The sequence below is a fragment of the Halichoerus grypus genome, chromosome 3 (genome assembly GCF_964656455.1).
Source record: "Halichoerus grypus chromosome 3, mHalGry1.hap1.1, whole genome shotgun sequence".
NCBI classification, from domain to species: domain Eukaryota; kingdom Metazoa; phylum Chordata; class Mammalia; order Carnivora; family Phocidae; genus Halichoerus; species Halichoerus grypus.
This window is the reverse complement of record NC_135714.1, coordinates 92,149,498-92,171,083: the sequence shown is the minus strand read 5'-3', so window position 1 is coordinate 92,171,083 and position 21,586 is coordinate 92,149,498. Positions and strand designations below refer to the sequence as shown.

The following is a 21,586-nucleotide window of genomic DNA, read 5'->3' as shown; positions in this document are numbered from 1 at the left end:
TCAGACCTACCCCAGACGCCCTACTGGATCGGAAACTCTGCAAGTGGAGAGTTTAACAAGGCCCTCCAAGTGATGCTGGTGCCACCCTACAGTTTGAGAACTACAGGATCTCGTGCCCTAGTGCAGTCATTCTCCAACATTTAATGAGCGTCAGGAATCTGCTGATACACAGATCATAACTGCCAGTGCCCTGCACAGAACAGGTTCTTCATCAATTCTTGTGGTCTTGTGGGGGACAGGAAAGGAGGGAAGGGGGAGCATAGTCACATAAATTGAAGAAGCAGAACTACTCAACTTCCATCACTATCTCTTACCTTTTGGTTTTTATTATACTCAAACTTACAAAACAAAAATGAATCTCTAACACCATTTACATTGTATGAAATAAATGTACATAATATTTCACTGAGTCAAAGTCAGTATATACATACTACTTTGTGATACAATCTTTATTTTTATTTTTTGTATATTTATGCTTTAGCTTTATTAAATTATTTGAGGCTATTTTTTTTAAAGATGTTATTTATTTATCAGAGAGAAAGAGAGCACAAGCAGGGGGAGTGGGAGAGGGAGAAGCAGGCTTCCAGCCAAAGCAGGGAGCCCGATGCGGGGCTTGATCCCAGGACCCTGGGACCATGACCTGAGCCGAAGGCAGACGCTTAACGACTGAGCCACCCAGGCGCCCCTGCTTGCTATTTTTATGCTTTACAATCTTTCTTTGTGTTTCCTTTTCAAAGTGGCTTACAAATATTAAACAATTAACTCTGACATTTATGACAAGTAGTGACAATAGCATTTGAATCTCCTACAGAAGACAGCAGTTAGTGCTACCCAGGGCTGAATTCAGCTCAAAGAACAAAGAGACACAGACTCAGTCCCAGTTCTGTAGAGACAACAATCACATGAAGTAATTTAAGGCAATTAACAAGGACCACAGTAAGAAGCACCTCAGAGCTTAAGTGAATGGGGAATATGCAGTAAAGAAGTGATCAGAATGGGAAGGCTTCCTGGAGAAAATTAAATCTTGGATCAGTGCTGAGAGGAAGTGATGGATACAGATTGGCAGAGAGTGGGAAAGCCATTCCAGGTTTAAAGAATAGCCTTTCCAGGGGCCCACAGAGAGGAACTAGCAAGTCATGTGCTGGGTGCTATCTGCCAATTAACTTGGCTCAAGAAGAAGGTCATGTTAGGGAATAACAAAAGATGAGGTTGGGGAGTTGACAGTGAGCCCAGAATGCTAAGCTAAGAGAGATACGGTAACCAGTAAACAGGGAATCTTGATAGATTCACAAATGAGGCAGTGATGTGATAAAAACAATTTTTAAAAAAGTTGACATCCAAAATGAGGATTGACATAGAAGTAAAATCCATGAGTTATATTGTTGGCAATATAAGCCATTTAAAGCAAGAATTATTGTGAATGAGATATATACTAATAATTTGCACTATTATGCCTTTCTCCTGTTGTTTGTATACTTAATGTGCTTTCACAGCTCCCTGTCCTACTTCCTCCAGCATCACCGCGTAAAATAGTTCTATTGTAAATTTGTGCTAGAAAGAATAGCCTTTGACTGATACCCTGAACTCTATCATGCAAAAGTAGCTCAAGTTTTCCTGAGCCAATCTCAACACTGTATTTCTGAAATACATTTCTGAAGCCGCTCCACCTGCCCTGAGCTGTAAAGGCTGCAGTGTTGAACCTTAGTCAAACCAGGGCAGCCCTTGACCCTTTGCATACGCTGTCAGCTTCATTTAACACAGTTGCATCTCTGACTCACGTTGCATGGCCTTTAACTGAAGTAGTAACAGGGCTGAAAATAGCTCTTAAAATTCTTTTTTTTTTTTTTTTTAAGATTTTATTTATTTGACAGAGAGAGACACAGTGAGAGAGGGAACACAAGCAGGGGGTTGTGGAAGAGGGAGAAGCAGGCTTCCCGCTGAGCGGGGAGCCCGATGCGGGATTCGATCCCAGGACCCTGGGATCATGACCTGAGCCGAAGGCAGACGCTTAACGACTGAGCCACCCAGGCGCCCAGCTCTTAAAATTCTTAATAGTTTAGATATGCGAAGCATATTAAATAAAAGGGAAAATGTGATGCTCCGCTGTTCAGTTCTAATCCGAAGTTCTATTTTATAAATTTTAATATTCTACATATATAAGAAGCAATCTATAATTGAGCCGTAATTGTTCACTCTGGGGTCCACCTAACTCCAGGATACTGTGGTGAATTTAAATCAAGAGCAGAGCTGATGGATAACAAATCGGTGTGGGAATTTTGCCAAGGCTTGATAGCCTCGGGAGGGATGATTTCCAAGTGAAAGTTTTTCAAACCCATTGAGAAGCTAGGCAGAGCCGCGTATTGAAAAGTGGAACCCATAGGTTGAGTTCAAAATGTTTAAATAGCAGCACTAACTTTTTGGCAAAAATTATATTAAGTAATGAGAAATGAGGTCTGGGGTTTGGGAGAGTAAGTCATTGGAATGGTGAGGAAAAAAAAAGGTAAATACTTCCTACCTGATATAAACCAAAGAAAATCACCAGGCAGATTCTTCGATAGCAGGTGCTTATCATTCTTATATTTTCCTCTCTGTTCCCACTATTCAGTACCTCTTGTATTCCCATGGGCCCTTCAACCTTGGTGGAGTCAGGGCATATATGCATTTGCCTTAAATAACAAACCCTTCAAACTGAGGAAGGAGAAAGAAAAAGGAGAGAAGCAAAGAAAAGGAAGAAGAGAAGAGGAAGGGCAGTGTAATAATTTAATTAGTATGGGAAAGTCTTAATTGGGAAATAGGAATAAACTCTTCCCAGGCTTAATTTTCCAAATTCTTTTGTGAGTGTGAACATTGAGCTACACTTGTGTGTTAGCACTTAAAGATCCACTTGGGGCGCCTGGCCGGCTCAGTGGGTAGAGCATGTGACTTGATCTCAGCGTTGTGAGTTTGAGCCCCACGTTGGGTGTAGAGATTACTTAAAAAAAAAAAAAATTTACTTGTCATATGACATGGCCTTCACATACATCAGTGTCCACCGGAAAGAACAGGGACTGCTTCTAATAATGGAAAAATTGGCTCTGTTGAACTTAAAGAATTGATTTTTCTAATGAGGCATATTCCTGGAGGATTCTTTCTCCCCCAGGATAAATTTGACTATTAGGGGTGTTTCTCCTAGTATGGCTTTAGCACCTAACTCCAGCATCTGGGACAACTCCATTTGTCCTGTGACTTTGGGTAAATGATTGAATAACTCAGGGCTTCTGTTTCTCATATTTACCAGATGAAGCTTGTGTGTCTTTTTTGCATACGAGAGCTGTCATCTATGATTATTACAAGTGCAGCCCTCCTTTCTCAGACCTACGTATCCCTGCTTCAGAAAGAATCTGAACTTTTAGAACCATCAATAAAATGTTTAACCTGTTGAGCCAATCCTATGTTCAAGGGATTTTTAGTTCCTATATTACAAAAATTAAAGAAGTTTTCTAAATTAATTACCTATATAGATTTGAGACTGTGAGTTTTTGTGTTTTATTTATTTATTTATTTATTAGAGAGAAAGAGAACGAGTGGGGAGAGGGATAAAGGGAGAGGGAGAGACAGAATGTCAAGCAGACCCTGCTCAGTGAGGAGTCTGCTTCCCCTTGCCGTCTGCCCCTCCTCCTGCTCATGCTCCCGTTCCCCCCCCAAATAAATAAATAAAGTCTAAAAAAAAAGGAAACTGTTTTATAAGGAAAAATATAAGAAAATAAAATAACAAAAATGAGGAACTTATACAAAGAACTAGATAAACTGAAGACTGAAAACATAAGAATGAGAAAAGAAGAATGAATGGTAAAAATAGGTCCAAGAAATGTGCAAAATGTGTCAAAAAAAGGAAGATTACCCATGTTTGCTTATAGGTCAATCAATAAGCATCTCTTGTCGTTCCTTCACTGTGCACGTCAAAATGATATTTATTACTTTGAGACCTGAAAAGTCTTTAAAAATTAAAAAATAGGGGCGCCTGGGTGACTCAATCAGTTGTGTCTGACTCCTGATTTCGGCTCAGGTCATGATCTTAGGGTCATGAGAGAAAGCCTTGCATCAGGCTTTGTACTGGGGGTGGAGCCTGCTTAAGATTCTCTCTTTCCCTCTCCTTCTGCCCCTCACCCGCCTAAAAAATTTAAAAATAAATTTCACAAGTACTAGGGCATAGAAAGCTTACTTTTCTCATATTCCTTTTTAAAAGATTGTTCTATCATTTATATAAATATCAGTTATTACTATCCATAAGTTACTGGTAATTGCAATATAAAAACAGTATCTTTAATACAGATACAATGTCTTTAAAAAGAAAAGGATAGGGACTCAATTTTGATTCTTATAGTAATGAACATGTATAAAGCCCTTGCTACATGCTGGAGCACTACATGCTGAGGTACAAAAAGGTAAAGTAACTTACCAGAAGCAGTTAGCTAGTAAGTGGTAGGATAGAGTCATAAACATCATGAAATACTCCCTAAATATTCTACCAAGATTGCTGTCTACGATGAGGAATATTCAGTAAGAACCTAGGTCTACATTTAATAGACTTCTATATGCTTTCATAGATGCCTCACAAATTAGACCAATGGACAAAGATGTCTAAATTAGTTAAAAGTGGATTTAAAGAATAACTGAAAAGACTTACATTCTCTATTTTGACATATATTCCTTGGCAGGACTCCAAGATGGACTGAGTGCAAGAAAATGTCACTAAATAGGAATAATTTGAAGTTAATATTATATGTAAATGAATATTTCTTAAGTAAAAAATAGTTTATTCTCTTATAATTAAAATAAAAATCTAGGGGTACCTGGGTGGCTCAGTTGTTAAGCGTCTGCCTTCGGCTCAGGTCATGATCCCAGGGTCCTGGGATCGAGCCCCATATGGGGCTCCCTGCTCCGCGGGAAGCCTTCTTCTCCCTCTCCCTCTGCCCCTGCTTGTGTTCCCTTTCTCGCTGTCTCTCTCTCTGTCAAATAAATAAATAAAAAATGTTAAAAAAATAAAATAAAATAAAATAAAAATCTATAATCTTTCATCTTTTTTAAGGGTGGACAACACAATGTTTATGTATACACTGTGAAATAACCACAATCGAGTTTTTTTTTTTTTTAAGATTTTATTTATTTACTTGAGAGAGAGCAGAGAGCACAAGTGGGGAGGGGGAAGGGAAGGAGGAGCAGAGGAAGTGGGAGAAGTAGACCCCCTGCTGAGCAGGAAGCCCGATGCAGGACTCTATCCCAGGACCCCAAGATCATGATCCGTGCTGAAGAAAGATGTTTAACTGACTGAGCCACCCAGGCACCCCAACCACAATCAAGTTAATTAACTCATCCATCACCTCACATAGTTATCAATTTTTTTTCTTCCCTTTTTTGTGGTGAGAACACTAAAGATTTACTTTCATGCTACATTTCAAGTACACAATACCGCATTATTATTTTTTAAAAGATTTATTTATTTTATATAGAGAGAGAATGTGTGAGCAGTGGGGAGGGGCAGAGGGAGAGAGAATCTCCAGCAGACTCTGCAATGAGTATACGGTGTAAGGGTCTAATTTCCTTCTTTTGTATGTATCTGTCCAATTTTCCCAACACCATTTATTGAAAAGATTATACTTTACCCATTGTGTATTCTTGGTGCCCTTGTCAGAGATTAGTTGACTGTATGTGCATGGGTTTATTTCTGGGCTATCTATTCTGTTCCATTGGTCTATGTGTCTGTTTTTAATCCAATACCATACTTTTTTTTAATACTATAGCTTTGTAATATGGTTCGAAATCAGGAGCATAATGCCTCTAGCTTTGTTCTTTCTTAGAATTACTCTGGCTATTTAAGGTCTTTTGTGGTTCCGTACAAATTTTAGGCTTTTTTTTTTTCTATTTCTGTGAAAAATGCCATTGGAATTTTGATAGGCATTGCAATGAATCTATAGATTGCTTTGGGTAGTATTGACATTTTTTTTAAAAAAGATTTTATTTATTTGACAGAGAGAGACACAGCGAGAGAGGGAACACAAGCAGGGGGAGTGGGAGAGGGAGAAGCAGTCTCCCGCCAAGCAAGGAGCCCGATGTGGGGCTTGATCCCTGGACCCTGGGATCATGACCCGAGCCGAAGGCAGATGCTTAACGACTGAGCCACCCAGGCACCCCTAGTATTGACATTTTAACAATTTTAATTCTTCCAATTCATAAACATAGGGCATCTTTCCATTTATTTGTGTCTTCTTTGGTTTCTTTCATCAATGTGTTAGTTTTCCGTATATAAGTCTTTCAGCTCCTTGCTTAAATTTCTTCTGAAATATTTTATTTCATTTTTTTAAAGTAAATTATATTCCCAATGCGGGGCTTGAACTCACAACCCTGAGATCAAGAGTTGCATGTTCTGACTGAGCCAGCCATGAACCCCATGTTTTATTCTTTTTGATGCTAAGTATAAATAGTTCATTGTTAGTGAACAGAAATGCAACTGATTTTTGTGTAATTTCTTATCCTTCAACTTTACTGAATTCATTTATTAGTTTTAACAGTTTTTGTGGAGTCTGTAGTGCTTTTTTTTTTTTTTAAAGATTTTTATTTATTTAACAGAGGGAGACACAGCGAGAGAGGGAACACAAGCAGGGGGAGTGGGAGAGGGAGAAGCAGGCTCCCCGCTGAGCAGAGAGCCCGATGTGGGGCTCGATCCGAGGACCCCGGGATCATGACCTGAGCCGAAGGCAGACGCTTAACGACTGAGCCACCCAGGCGCCCCTGTAGTGCTTTTTATATATAGGAACATGTCACCTGCAAACAGATGATTTTTTTTTTTTTAAAGGTTTTATTTATTTGACAGAGAGAGAGAGAGAGAACAAGCAGGGGGAGCAAGAAGCAGACTCACCACTAAGCAGAGAGCCTGATGTGGGGGATGTGGGGCTTGATCCGAGGACCCAGGGACCACAACCTGAGCTGAAGACAGATGCTTGACTGACTGGACCACCCAGGCGCCCCGATAATTTTATTTCTTCCTTTTCTATTTGGATGCATTTTAGTTCTTTTTGTTGCCTGATTGCTTTGGCTGGGATTCCCAGTACTGTTAAATAGAAGTGGTAAGGGTGGGTACCTTTGTCTTATTCCTCATCTTAAAGGAAAAACTTTCAGCTTTTCACGGAGTATGATGTTAGCTATGGGCTTGTCATATAAAGTGTTTATTATGTTGATATATATTCCTTCTGTACCTAATTTGTTGAGTGTTATCATGAAAGATGTTGAATTGTCAAATACTTCTGCATTTATTGAGATGAGCAACATATCCTTTTAGATGTTTTCTATGCACCAGGCACTTATCTAGGCACTGGGGAGACCTGGTTTGAAATCCCAATTCTGGGGCACCTGGGTGGCTCAGTCGGTTGAACATTTGCCTTCGGCTCAGGTCATTATTGTGGGGTCCTGGGATCGAGCCCTGAGTCCAGCTCCCTGCTCAGTGGAGAGTCTGCTTCTCCCTCTTTCTCTCCGGCTCCCTCTGCCCCTCTCCCACCCCCCCATTCATGTACTCTTTCTCAAATAAATAAAATCTTAAAAAAAAAAAAAAGAAATCTCAATTCTGCCATTTACTAGCTGTGTGGCCTTGGACAAGTTTCTTAATCTCTCTGATCCTCAGTTTCTTCATATGTAAAATGTATCTATCTCATAGGATTGTTTAAGAAAGTATGACTTAATAAATGTATAGTGCCTGGCACAGTAAACAACTGTATTAGCTTTTACTATTAATTAATACAGAGATGTATAAAGTAAAATGTGAAAATCCACACCCCATTCCACTCCGCAGATATAACCAGTTAATATTTTGGTTTATATTTGTCCATATTTTCTGTATGCATATATAAATTTTATATCTGTATGTATACACTTGTCTTATATAAGTGAAATCATTCTACTATTCAACTTGCTTTTTCACTTAACTATAATGTTTTATAATTAGAAAGAAATTAACTATGTGTTATATAGGATTAAATACACTATAGGGGGTGCCTGGCTGGCTCAGTTGGTGGAACATGCAACTCTTGATCTCGGGGTTGTGAGTTCAAGCCCCACATTGGTTGTAGAGATTATTTAAAAATAAAATCTTTGAAAAAATACACTTTGGGGTGCCTGGGTGGCTCAGTCAGTTAAGTGTCTGTCTTCAGCTCAGGTCATGATCTTAGGGTCCTGGGATCGAGCCCCACATCGGGCTTCCTGCTCAGCAGGGAACCTGCTCCTCCCGCTGCTTGTGTCCTCCTTCTCTCTCAAATAAAATAAATAAAATCTTAAAAAAATAAATAAAAAATAAAAAAATACACTATAGATTAGGCCTCTCCTCTCACACACTCAAAATCAAATATGGATAGGGAGATGAACTTCAGGCCACCTGGAAAATCAAAGTGGGTAGTTTCTGGTTAGAGAGGATAAATGTGTAATAGAGAATATGGTCCATTGTTAATCTGAAAAATCTATTTATTCATTGACATTGAGGTCAGCTTTTCTTCTTTAAAAGTAATCTAAGAGAATTTGATATATGATATATTAAATCTGAGACCGATACCAGCACCATCCAAACCAAAATATGTCCACAGAAACAGAGAACAGTCTTGAGGATTTGAATCCCGGGTAGAAACAACAGGGAATGTGATCAGAAGTTTGTAGACAGCTTATTCTTAGAAAGTCAGTGGTTTTTTTGTTTTGTTTTTTGTTTTTAGTATTTTTTTAAAAATAAGCTCTATGCTCAACGTGGGACTTAAACTCACAACCCTGAGATCAAGAGGCACATGCTCCACCAACCAAGCCAGCCAGTTGCCCCAAAATGCAGTGTTTTGACTCAGCTCACTAAAATACTAACCCTGCAACTGGAAAGAAACAGCATGTATGAGTCTTTATGCTGGCATGGATAGAGAGAGCAACAGTTCAGCTGGTGCTCAGAAGCACTGCAGGTGTATTCAGAACAAAGAAAAATTTATACTTGCCTTAAAAATGTCTAATAAGGTGTTCCTTCTTCCAGTTTCTTCTATTTCATTTTGAAGATGGAACATTAGGTGCTATAAAGTGGTAGGAGAGGGCCATGCCCAGATTACTTGAGTGTAAGACACGTATGTCAACACCTCAGCTATTCAGGCCACCTCGTGCTGAAAGCAATCCTCTGGGAGTACCACCACGGGAGTTCAGCTTGCTCATGAGACACCTACCCCCCGAGAGAGATGATGATCCTGTCCAGTGGCAAACCAGCCTGATGGGATTTGATTATGAGACTCCCCAGAGACTCTTGGCCTCTCTGAGGTCCAGCCCACACATTTGCCTTTGGCTCTGGTCTAGTCAGTCATAGTCATGGTAGCAAGGTAGGTTCTTGACATGCATGGCAAAGACCATATCAACTTTACAGGAGGGGCAAAAAAATGCTTTTAGAAAGATTTAGCAGGCTCTTGGGGCATCTGGGTGACTCAGCTGGTTAAGCCTCTGACTCCTGACTTGGCTCAGTTCATGATCTGAGTTAGGGTTGTGAGATAGAGCCCCACCTCGGGCTCTCCGCTCAGTAGGGAGTCTGCTTGAGATTCTCTCCATCTCCCTCAGCCCCTCTCCCTGCTCCTGTTCTCTCTCAAATAAATAAATAAACCTTTTAAAAAAAGAGAAATATTTAGCAGGCTCATAGGAATTCATGGACCACCTCCTTTGTATTCCACCTCTTGCCTGTCATGAACACTTCTAGGAAATCTTTTTTTAAGATTTATTTATTTATTTTAGAGATTGAAAGCACGAGTGGGAGGGGCAGAGGGAGAAGGAGAGAGAATTTCAAGCAGACTCCAGGCTGAGTGTGGAGCCTAATGCGGGCCCAAGCCCAGGCTCTGAGGTCATGACCTGAGCTGAAATCAATAGTTGGTCACTCAATCGACTGTGCCACCCAGGTGCCTCAACACTTCTAGGAATTTGTCCTAAGTGCACACATATAATAATAAAAAATTAGAAAACCAAACGTCAAGCAATAATGCATTGATTAATAACTTATAGCAGGGGGCACCTGGCTGGCTTGTCAGTAGAGCATGTGATTCTTGATCTCAGGGCTTTAACTTTAAGCCCCATGTTAAATAAAATAAATCTTATAAGCTATAGTAGATAACATAATGGTGTACCAAGTAGCTATTAAAAATAATGATGCTGGGGCACCTGGGTGGCTCAGATGGTTAAGCGTCTGCCTTTGGCTCAGGTCATGATCCCAGGGTCCTGGGATCGAGCCCTACATCGGGCTCCCTGATCCTCGGGTAGCTGGCTTCTCCCTTTCCCACTCCCCCTGCTTGTGTTCCTTCTCCCACTGTGTCTCTCTCTGTCAAATAAATAAAGTCTTTAAAAAAAAAAATGATGCTATTATTAAAAGATTCACAACTGACCAACGACTACCATATGCCAAGCATGTGCTAGATGGTACATAATACTAGTATCTACATATTATAGATTAAAAACCTGCCTTGGAGGGGCACCGGGCTGGCTCAGTCAGAAGAGCATGCAACTCTTGATCTTGGGGTTATAAGTCTGAGGTCCCTGTTGGGTGTAGACATTACTTAAAAATAAAAATCTTAGAAAAAAATAAAAATAAAAAAATAAAAAAAACCCCAAAACCTGACTCAGACAAGACAGTATCTATTGATAGAAAAATCTTTACAGTATACTATTCAGTAAACATGGGAAGTTATGACACAGTGTAATAACACAGATAATTTTTTTTTTTTTTAAAGATTTTATTTGAGAGAGAGAGACACAGCGAGAGAGGGAACACAAGCAGGGGGAGTGGGAGCGGGAGAAGCAGGCTTCCTACAGAGCAGGGAGCCCGATGGCGGGCTCGATCCCAGGACCCTGGGATCCTGACCTGAGCCTAAGGCAGATGCTTAACGACTAAGCCACCCAGGTACCCCAACACATATAAAATTTTGGTGACTTCTTTTTCCTTTTTGTTCTCATGTATTTTCTATTTTTTTCCTTAGTGAATTTGTGTTATTTATGTAACTCATATAATAATAGGGGAAGAATTTTTTTTTAGAAAAACTTATTTTTAGGTCCAACACGGGGCTCAAACCCATGACCCTGAGATCAAAACCCGAGCTGAGACTAAAAGTCAGATACCCAACTGAGACATTCAGGTGCTCCCCCAATTTTTAAGTAGGCTCCACACCCAACCTGGGGGCTTTAACTCACAACCCCAGTGTAAGGCCTGGCTAGCTCATTCAGTAGAGCATGTGACTGTTGATCTCCAGGTTGTGAGTTCGAGCCCCATGTAGGGTGTAGAGATTACTTAAATAAATTTTAATTTTAAAAATATACAAATTTAAAGCTATTGTGGGTGCCTGACTGGCTTTTTGGCTTTTTTTTTTTCTTTTTAAATCTAGTGACAGGGCAAGTAGAGTTGGTTTCCTTAGTAATAGCAGCTAAAGCTCCCAAACATTCTTTTCTTTTCGTTTTTTCCATTACTTTCTTTTAAAACTGTTTGGATTTCCTGAGTAATAGATATGCATACTAATTATCAGTCTGATTTTATTCTAGGGAGCTTGAAAATCATGACTGTGAAAATGGCCTGATTCAAAGTTTAAACCAACAATTTTAACAGTTTAAATCAACAATTTTAAGTGGGTCACCACTTACTCCTAAAATTTTCAGGCCATTTTCAACACTGTAATTTAAGTTCAAGGGCCAATGTCTTATTGCAGAGTTGTCAACAAGGGTTTTCAAATTAAATGTGAGGATTGTATTTGAAGGATTCAACTTTCTACTCATATTTTAAAAACTGAATAAAATTCATGTTTATTAAAATATGCAAACAGGGGTGCCTGGGTGGCTCAGCTGGTTAACAGGCTAACTCTTGGTTTCAGCTGGGGTCATGATCTCAGGGTCCCAGGATGAGGCCCCGGAGCTGGGGCTCTGTGCTCAGCGCAGAGTCTGTTTGCCTTCTCCCTCTGCTCTGCCCAACCCCCCTCCCCCCCACCCCCCACCACTGATCGCAGGCACTCTCAAACAAAGTATTTTTTTTTAAAGATTTTATTTATTTATTTGACAGAGAGAGACACAGCGAGAGAGGGAACACAAGCAGGGGGAGTGGGAGAGGGAGAAGCAGGCTCCCGGCTGAGCAGGGAGCCCGATGCGGGGCTCGATCCCAGGACCCTGAGATCATGACCTGAGCCGAAGGCAGACGCTCAACCGACTGCACCACCCAGGTGCCCTCCACCAACATTTTTATCTGATCAGTCACCAGGGATTGCCAGCTCTTCCTGTGACCCAGGCCCTGCATTTATCGCATCTTTTTAATTTTCACTGAACTCCATTTCTTCATGACTGAAGTATTCTAGTCATTTTTAACCTTGATTCACTGATACCTGTTTCCTCCTTCTTCCCTTCCAATAGCTGGCATATTTGATGCTGGTTTTTTTTTTTAATTTTTTTTTTTTCCCCTAGACTGATACTTTCTGTTATCTTTCCCTTGTTTAAAATCTACAGTTGCTACAGAGCAAATCCCTGAACCTGACATTCAAAAAATTTCTATAGACAGATCCTTATCGACCTATCCCATTCTTTATCTCGTCCCATTTTCTTTTTACCAAGTTTCTTCAACTGCTGAGATTTTTTGCTGTGTCCCAAACACACCAGGCCAGTTCCTCCTTTAGTATTTTTACACATGTTGTCTTAACTCTCCTGATATAAAAGAATTAGCAGGTTAGATGGTAACAAAGGTCAGCTAACAACCTTTGTCCTTTTTAAGAATGAATCCTAAACCTGTAGTCCTAGTGTGAACATCAGGGTATCTACTTATTATAATTGGTTGATGCAAGAATGCACCCGATTCAAGCTTGGTCATCAGAGACTGTCTCCCCAGGGAAATGGGAATTTTAAACTGAGAGTCCATGAGCCTGAAGAACACAGTTGCTGAATCAACTGAACAGTAATCCAAAGTAGCCTCTCTAAAAACTCCTGTCAGGAAATCCACAGCTGCCTGGCCTCCTGGACTTCATGAGGCTTATTACTCATCTACTTACTCAGATTCCACAAGTCTCCCCCATATTTACAATAATTTTTTCTTTTGCTTAATCTAGTGGAGTTAGTTTCTATTTCTTGCAACCAAAGAATAGAAAATAATAGAGGCAAGGGTCCTGACCGGCTCAGTTAGTAGAGCATGCGACTCTTGATCTCAGGGTCATGAGTTCAAGCCCCATACTGGGTGTAGAGCCTTCTTAAAAAGAAAAAAAAAAGTAAATAATTCAATTTCTCACATGCTCTTGAACACTTACTCTTTTTTCTGTTTATTTTTCCTGTCTTGCATACTTATTCTGTAAATATGTTGCAGGATAGGTCAGTATGGGATCCAACCCATACTGACCTATCCTTACTCTGACAGATGAAGAGAAGTGAATCGACAATCACCGAGTGTTTACTCCCTGAACTGGGCAAGTTACAGCACATCACAAAAACTCTGTAGTGATTTTTGAGTCCTACTGGGCTAAGTACATGCAGGAACAGGGATACCTATCAACAAATGACTTGGAACTAACTGGGATAGTGGCCTTCTCAGATAATATGACTGGAGACAAATGCGTGCCCCTCTCACTTGGTACTGCGTAAGCACCTAGAATGCAGATTCAACTCTAAGGAAAAGGGATAGAACCCTAAATTGACTGAGATTAAGAGTTTTGTGGGATATGAGGCCTGAAATAGAGATTAAGTTGAATTTTAAGAAAATAAAAGTTAAAAGATATTCATTATTATTATTTTAAGATATACCTTACTTTATGCCAGGGACACCCGGGTGGCTCAGTTGGTTAAGCATCTGCCTTCAGCTCAGGTCATGATCTCAGGGTCCTGGGATCGAGCCCCGCATCGGGCTCTCTGCTCCCTGCTTCATCTTCTCCCTCTGCCTGCCGCTCCCCCGCCCCTGCTTGTGCTCTCTTACAAATAAATAAATAAAAACTTTAAAAATAAACTCTATGCCCAACGTGGGCTTCACCTCATGACCCCAAGATCAAGAGTCACATGTTCTACAGACAAAGCCAGCCAGGTGCCCCCAAAACACAAGTTTTTTTTTTAAGATTTATTTATTTTAGAGAGTGTGTGTGCCTGCATGGGAAGTAGGGGCTGAGGGAGAGGAGAGAATCTCAAGCACACCCTCTGAGGAGCATGGAGCGCAACACAGGGTTCCATCTCATGACCCTGATCATGACCTGAGCTGAAATCAAGAGCCAGACGCTCAACCGAGCCACCCAGGCGCCCCAAGACACTTTTAAGACTAAGCCCTGGTTAGGCAAGATAAGGCAATTCTAGAACCTTTCAGTAGCTACTTAGAATATAGTTATGATTATAGCTCTATGTATTGCTACAGAAGTTTCTCCTATAATCGTTGCAAAATGTGACAGACCACATTTAGAAAACCCTGTTCTAATTCCTGTCCCTGAAGCCCTTACTTCATTGATGATCTGTCTGTAATACAAATCCTGCATCCAGGTTTGGATCACCTCAGACCTGGACTACTGTGATAATTTACATGAAGTTAGTTTTTTGTTTTGTTTTGTCATGTATGGTGTGCAGACTGTGTACTACGCAACTCCAAGAACACCTTCACAGTGTTGTCTATGCAAATGCTACCAGTGGTGCATGACTTGTGTGCCTATATGAACTACAACCTTGTTTGTGATATCTTTAAATAAGTCAATAGACACGTGGGGAATAACTAAAAGTGACAGTGTGGACTCTTTCCTAGTGTGACTCTTTCCTAGTTTTTTTTCCTAATTGCTCATTATAAACTTCCCAAGGTATTTAAAAAATAAAATGTGTGATTTATTTTTTAAAGAAAGGTATTACTTTAATTAATGTTGTATTGGCTGCAAACAAACTCACTCATGCTAACTCAAGAAGATTCCTATTTATATGTCAATCTTCTAGACATCAGAGAATAAGAAATGAAGGCAGGACTCATAGGCCCCAGACTGGGAAATAATTTTCTGTTAAATGCAGATTAAAAGACATGGCTCTGTAAAAATATAAAATATTTACATAACAACTGTATTATAGGGGTGCCTGGGTGGCTCAGTCATTAGGCTTCTGCCTTCAGCTCAGGTCATGATCCCAGGGTCCCGGAATCAAGTCCCACATCAGGCTCCCTGCTCCACAGGCAGTCTGCTTCTCCCTCTGCCCCTCCCCCTGCTTGTACTCTTTGGCTGTCTCTTACAAATAAATAAATAAAATCTTTAAAAACAAACAAAAAACAGCAACTGTTTTATAAACTAAGTTGAAAGGCAAGTGGTTGAATTGGAGAAAGTATTTACAAGGATATGTTAACTTAAAAAGTTCTGCAGATCAGTCATTAAGAAAAAATTATCCATCCTATAAAATCTAAGAAAAGCACTTTGCTGAGGATATATATATAGATAGATAGATATTAAAGAAGCATGCGTAAAGTACTCAATCTCAGAGTAATCACATAAATGCATATGAAGGCAGCAATGAGATACATTTTCACCTCTCAGAACAGCAAAAATGAAAAAAGACTAAAAAAAAAAAAAAAGAAAGAAAAAGACTGATTAGAACCTGTATTTTTCTTTTTAAAGTAAACTCTACGCCCAACATGGGGCTCCAACTCACAACCCTGAGATCAAGAGTCGCATGCCCTGGGGTGCCTGGGTGGCTCAGTCCTTAAGTGTCTGCCTTCGGCTCAGGTCATGATCCCAGTGTCCTGGGATGGAGTCCCACGTCAGGCTCCCTGCTCAGCAGGGAGTGCTTCTCCCTTTCCCCTAGAGCTCCTCCCCCTGCTCATGCCCTCTGTCAAATAAAAAAAATAAGACTTTAGTACAAAAAAAGGAAAATGTAGGGACGCCTGGGTGGCTCAGTCGTTGAGAGTTTGCCTTCGGCTCAGGTCATGATCCTGGAGTTCTGGGATCGAGCCCCGCATTGGGCTCCCTGCTCCTCGGGAAGCCTGTTTCTCCCTCTCCCACTCTCCCTGCTTGTGTTCCTGCTCTGTCTCTGTCAAATAAATAAAATCTTTAAAAAAAAAAAGGAAAATGTAATTGTTGGTAATGAAAAGTTAAATACTTTTGGACTATTTCAGACACACTATATAAACTTTTGGGGCGCCTGGATGGCTCAGTTCGTTAAGTGTCAGCCTTCAGCTGGGGTAGTGATCCCAGGTTCCAAGGATCGAGCCCCACACTAGGCAACTTTTTTTTTTTTTTTAAATTTTAAGTAGGCTCCATGCCCAATGTGGAGCTTGAATTCATGACTCTGAGATTAAGAGTCATGTGCTCTACCAACTGAGCCAGCCAGGTGCCCCTAAAAGATATCTTTGCCCCAACAATTCCTATTCCAGAAATCTATCCTGCAGATATACTCACACACATCAACAAAGGAGGACATGATGTTCACTGCAGCGTTGCTCTTAGTAGTAAAAAAGAGCAGACAACTTTACAAGTTTAATGGAAGCACGGTTATATAAACTATAGTGTATCACTACCATGAGATGCAAAACATTGGCTGGAATGAATAAATAAGGAAGGACGGACGGAAGGCGGGAGGGCAGGAAAGGGGGACGTATTACAGTTGTTATGTGTGGTCTTTAGAGTAAGAGAAACTGAGCTTAAATCTAGACTAGCTATTATAACCTTTGGTAAGTGCTTCAGGTTCAACAACTACTAACAACAGACAATGGCCAATGAGTGAGAGATACTGAGCTAATGCAAGGTTCTTAAATAAAATTGGTTTTGCAGTTAAGAAAGCAAATCCCACTGAAATGCACAAAGACAGGTACATAAGCAGGCACTTAAAAAGGGGGGGGGGAAGGAATGTGAATAGGAGAATCAAGTACAGAAAGAAAGTATCCCTCATGTAAGTAAATCATAACATCTGCCCTTGGGGAACAACCTGAAACATACATTCAGTTCAACTCAACTAAACAATATCTATTAAGCTGTTAATATGTGCTAAGTGTTGGATAAAAAGGAAATTCACTCACCCAAAAGATTAAAGGTTCACAGACACCTTGGAAGGTCATTCAAAATTGTGACTTAGCTTTCAGGAACTATCCCAGATCATCTGGAGGTACTTACATCATTTACATTCTATCATAATTATGTTGGCTTGTCTGTCTTCCCCAAGGCTGTATACTCAAGGGCAGAGCACCTTACCTCTTCTTCATATCTCTAAAGTCTATAGTGTCAGTGTCTAATATGTAGTAGGGGCTAAATAAATATTCTTTTAATTAAATGAATTAAAGAATAAACAGAAGAATAAACAAACAAATGGGGTGTCTCCTCCACTTTTTTTGTTTGTCCTAAGGAGTTACCTAACAAAGTATGTAACTTTACTTATTTTTGTTTATGGTCTCTATCTACTGCTGGACTATAAGGCCCAAGAAGAGAGGGATCTTTGTCTGATGTGCTTCACTAATATCTCCCAAGTGCTAGAAGTGGCCAAAGCTAGTTGTTCAATGAGCACTTATCTTGTTTTAAAAAACTGCCAAGGGGAAAATTTCTGAAATTTTACTTGATAACCTTTCCAAAGTCACCTTAAGAGAGTCCTCACCGATATCAACTGAATCCTTGAAACAGACATCTAAGTTTTGATTATTCTGGAACATACGAAGCATATTTGGTCATAATCCTCATAATAAGGTTTAGCAACTATTTACAGATCTTTGTTAGATTTCCTTCACGGAGAGAACAAAAAGGAGTCAATGGCAACTTGCTAGATACCTATTTTTACTAGTAATAAGCTACTGTCACCCCTGCTACTGAGGTAGCCAATCTCCTCAAATCCTTGGCCCATAGAAGTAAATAGTTTCCTAACTTTGGGTCTTCCACAATGCATAGAATGGGCACCAAATTAGGCCCACTTCTGGACAAAGCTGATGGAACTACAAATGGTTTGTAGCCCAAGGAAATAAACCCCTTGGCTGTCCAGAGTATGTTTCTGATATTCTTATAAGGGATTAAGATGCTAGTCATGAACAGACCCTGTAGGTTCAGTTCAGTTCTAAGAAGGCCTTAAATATGCCAGGTCTGAGATTTTTCTGAATAAAATGATAGAGAGTTCAGTTATGCCTAAGGCTGATTCTTAGAAGATTTTTTTCTCCCCATGTTCACAGCATCTGGTACATTTTCTTTTGTCTAACCTCATTTATGAGAAACAAACTCAATACTTTTAAAGTTTAACATTTTAATTGGAAACAGTTCATATGGCCCATTCAGTGGAAGCTCAGATAAGCAAAGTGCAATAAACAGAATGAAATATCACACATAAGTCTCTGTATAAATCAACATGAAAAGGTATTTGAAAAGGAAAAAAACAAATTACAAAATAAGTAGAGTGAGTGCATTGTCAAACATTTTTTTCTAAACTATGTAGTAGTATTTTTGTAAATATTGTTTTTGTAATATAAAAACAAAATTAATGATAATGTTCAAAACATTTACTAAATCACTTCGAGGTTGATTTGCATAAGATAATGTCAGCAAATAAAATGTTTTTAATGAAAAACTGTGGTATACAATGTACTTGTCTGAACAAAAAGTCTTACTTACAAATTAAAGAACAAAGGTATTTCTTCTAATTAATATAGGTTTCAGAAAAACTATTACTACCAAAATAAAATGGATTTCCTAAGAAAAGTTCAAGTGTCCAGTGAAATCTTAAGAGGTGACCCAAAACCGTTTCTCAATCATATTCAGAAAATCTAATATGTTTACTTGCTTGCTGAGTCTTTGCAAGTCTAATCTTTTCAGCTTTGGTGATTAACTGTGGAGAAAAAAATTAGAAATTATAATGTATCGTATACCTAAAACAAAAAGATAATCATGAGTAAAAAATTTCACAACTATCAGTTTGAATAAAATTTTTTTAAAAGAGAGAAAGGTACACAAATGAGATAAATTAAGCTTAGGCCAAATCAATTACAGAGAGAACTGTTTAGGATTATGGTTTATTAAGTATAATAGATATTAAATCTTAGAATTACTAAAACACTCCCACTTTCCTTCCACATCACTGAGAATTTTTCGATTAAAAACAACCACTCCGGGCGCCTGGGTGGCTCAGATGGTTAAGCGTCTGCCTTCGCCTTCGGCTCAGGTCATGATCCCAGCATCCTGGGATAGAGCCCTGCATCGGGCTCCCTGCTCAGCGGGGAGCCTGCTTCTCCCTCTCCCTCTGCCTCTCTCCCTGCTCATGCTCTCTCTCTCTCTCTGTATCTCTGTGTCTCAAATGAATAAATAAAATCTTAAAAAAAAAAAAAAAAAAAGTTAAAAAAAAAAACAAAAAACAACCACTCCATGCCGGAAATTTTTAACCTTTTAGGAAGGTTCAGCACCTGTATTTGTTAGTTGTTTCATATCCCCCTTGGGCTTGAGTATTAATTACTTGAGTAATCATTACTTGAATGAAGACAGTATATTTTGGGCTGAGTGCTACATAAAGGTTTGCTTACAAATTTGAAAATTAAAATATTCCAACTAAGGATCTGCTATTAAGAGTACTTATTATTTATTATACCCTTACATAAATATTTTATTTTTTTTAATTTTATTTTTTATTATTTTTTTAAAAGAATTTATTTATTTGACAGAGAGAGAAAGCTAGAGAGGGAACACAAGCAGGGGGAGTAGGAGAGGGAGAAGCAGGCTCCCCGCCAAGCAGGGAGCCCGATGTGGGGCTGGATCCCAGGACCTGGGAATCATGGCCTGAGCTGAAGGCAGACATTAGCTTAACAACTGAGCCACTCAGGCACCCCTCATTTTTAAAAATTTTAAAAGAGATTTTATTTTTAAGTAATCTCTATACTCAACATGGGGCTTGAAATCAACTCCAAGATCAAGAGTCACACATTCCACTGACTGAGCCAGTTAGATGCCTTTTAATATTTTTAAAGAAGGCAAATGAAATTACGTGGAATGTAGAAGACCATTTAAGATGGCTAAATATTCCAAAAGTTTTCTTGATGTAAAAGTTTTAAATATCTTCTGTTGCTTTGGAAGAAATGAAAATCTTGTTCTCTTAAAAATACAGATTCTAGTTAAGTATTCATTAGACGTTCATTAAAGTGTTTGATGACTGTGGCCGTTGGCAGGAAGTCACTTTTATTTATTTTTTAGTTTCTTAAAATGTTTACTAAATCATTAAAAGTTTACTTAAAAGCTAAAGAGTGTGAGTCAGTCTATAGATAGACTGGCTGGACAAGTTAAAAAAACAAGGATTTAAGGAAAAAATTCAAAAGTTGCCCAGGTCACCAAATTGTCTGTTTATGATAGGAAATAGTGACTGCCACACGAGGACCACATTCACCCACATTCATCCACATTTCAAAGGTCTCTAGACTTCAGCAAAGCCAGAGTCAGGGCTTGCATCTATGGAAGTAAAGGTTTATGGGATATATTTAAAGTCTGGTTACTTTGGAAATGAAAATAGGGGCACCCCGTATTTGTTGTTTTTCTAGGAAGTCACTTTAAGATTAAACTAAAAGCCTATTCATCAGTGAAGTGAGTCAAAATATAAGTTATTTATAACTCTGTTCACATATTTTGTGAATTCTGCCTTTACCTGCTGAATATCTGACTATTGGTAATTTGTAGAGAAAAGACCTTGGTGATAAAAAACATTTCAAATATGCTTTAAAAGATAAAGACAAACGAGAAAAGACTCACTCTGTTTCCAGTAGCTGTTATCTAATTTTACCAATGTGCTCAGAGTGATAGGGAAGACAACAAAGGCTTGGTCTAGCAAGAATGAGTGAGACCCTATCTGGCAGATATTTCCTTCATCTTACTGATCTTTTCTTTTTTTTTTTTAAAGATTTTATTTATTTATTTAAGACAGAGAGAATGAGAGAGAGATAGCACATGAGAGGGGGGAGGGTCAGAGGGTGAAGCAGGCTCCCTGCCGAGCAGGGAGCCCGATGCGGGACTCGATCCAGGGACTCCAGGATCATGACCTGAGCCGAAGGCAGTCGCTTAACCAACTGAGCCACCCAGGCGCCCTTACTGATCTTTTCTGAGAGGTCTTTACCCACAAAGAATAACTTTTTCCTTCACCTATTCCCCTTTTTGTCTTTTAATTCTGTATAAACTGACTGGGGCTTAGGAAACTGTCCCCAGTCTCCTTCTGCTTCATAAGGTGAAAATTAAGAACCAGGATTTATTACCAGTGCTTTTCTTTAATTCAGTTATGGACCAAGTAATATAACATTACTGTGGAAACGTAAAGCTGTAGTATGAGAAAAGTGCTAATGTCATACTTTTGGCTGCTAAATTTTTTTCTAAATATTTAACTCCCTTTAATAAGGTGCTTAACTCCCAGTATTCTAGCTATAATAGCCTCCTTCCCTTCAAGGCTTCTGCAGTTTCTGCTGCCTGTGCCTGGAAAGCTGTGCCTTTAAAATCTCTGGCTTGCTTGCTCACTTTCCTAAGGTGTGTCTTAATGTCACTTTCAGAGAACTTCCTGGACAACCTCACCTGATGGAAAGCTATCTCATGATATCCTTTAATATGATTATTCTACACAGCACCTGTCATCACCTGTCCTAAACTGTTCATCTGTAAACTTCATGAAACCA

The 21,586-nt window shown here is 39.4% G+C and overlaps 1 protein-coding gene across 4 annotated transcripts in view; it reads right to left on the bottom strand.

Moving 5' to 3' along the window:
- Window positions 1–21,586, bottom strand: part of LARP7 (La ribonucleoprotein 7, transcriptional regulator) — a 41,438-nt gene that overhangs the window by 2,684 nt on the left and 17,168 nt on the right. For 2 of the 4 annotated variants that reach the window (XM_036089420.2, XM_036089417.2), the window contains exon 13: window positions 18,182–18,777. The exons of the other annotated variants lie outside the window; for them this stretch is intronic. In XM_036089420.2, the coding sequence (XP_035945313.2) occupies window positions 18,697–18,777 (81 nt within the window). In that variant the 3' untranslated portion in view covers window positions 18,182–18,696. Of the gene's footprint in view, window positions 1–18,181; window positions 18,778–21,586 lie in introns of those variants that run through there. 4 annotated transcript variants of the gene reach the window in all.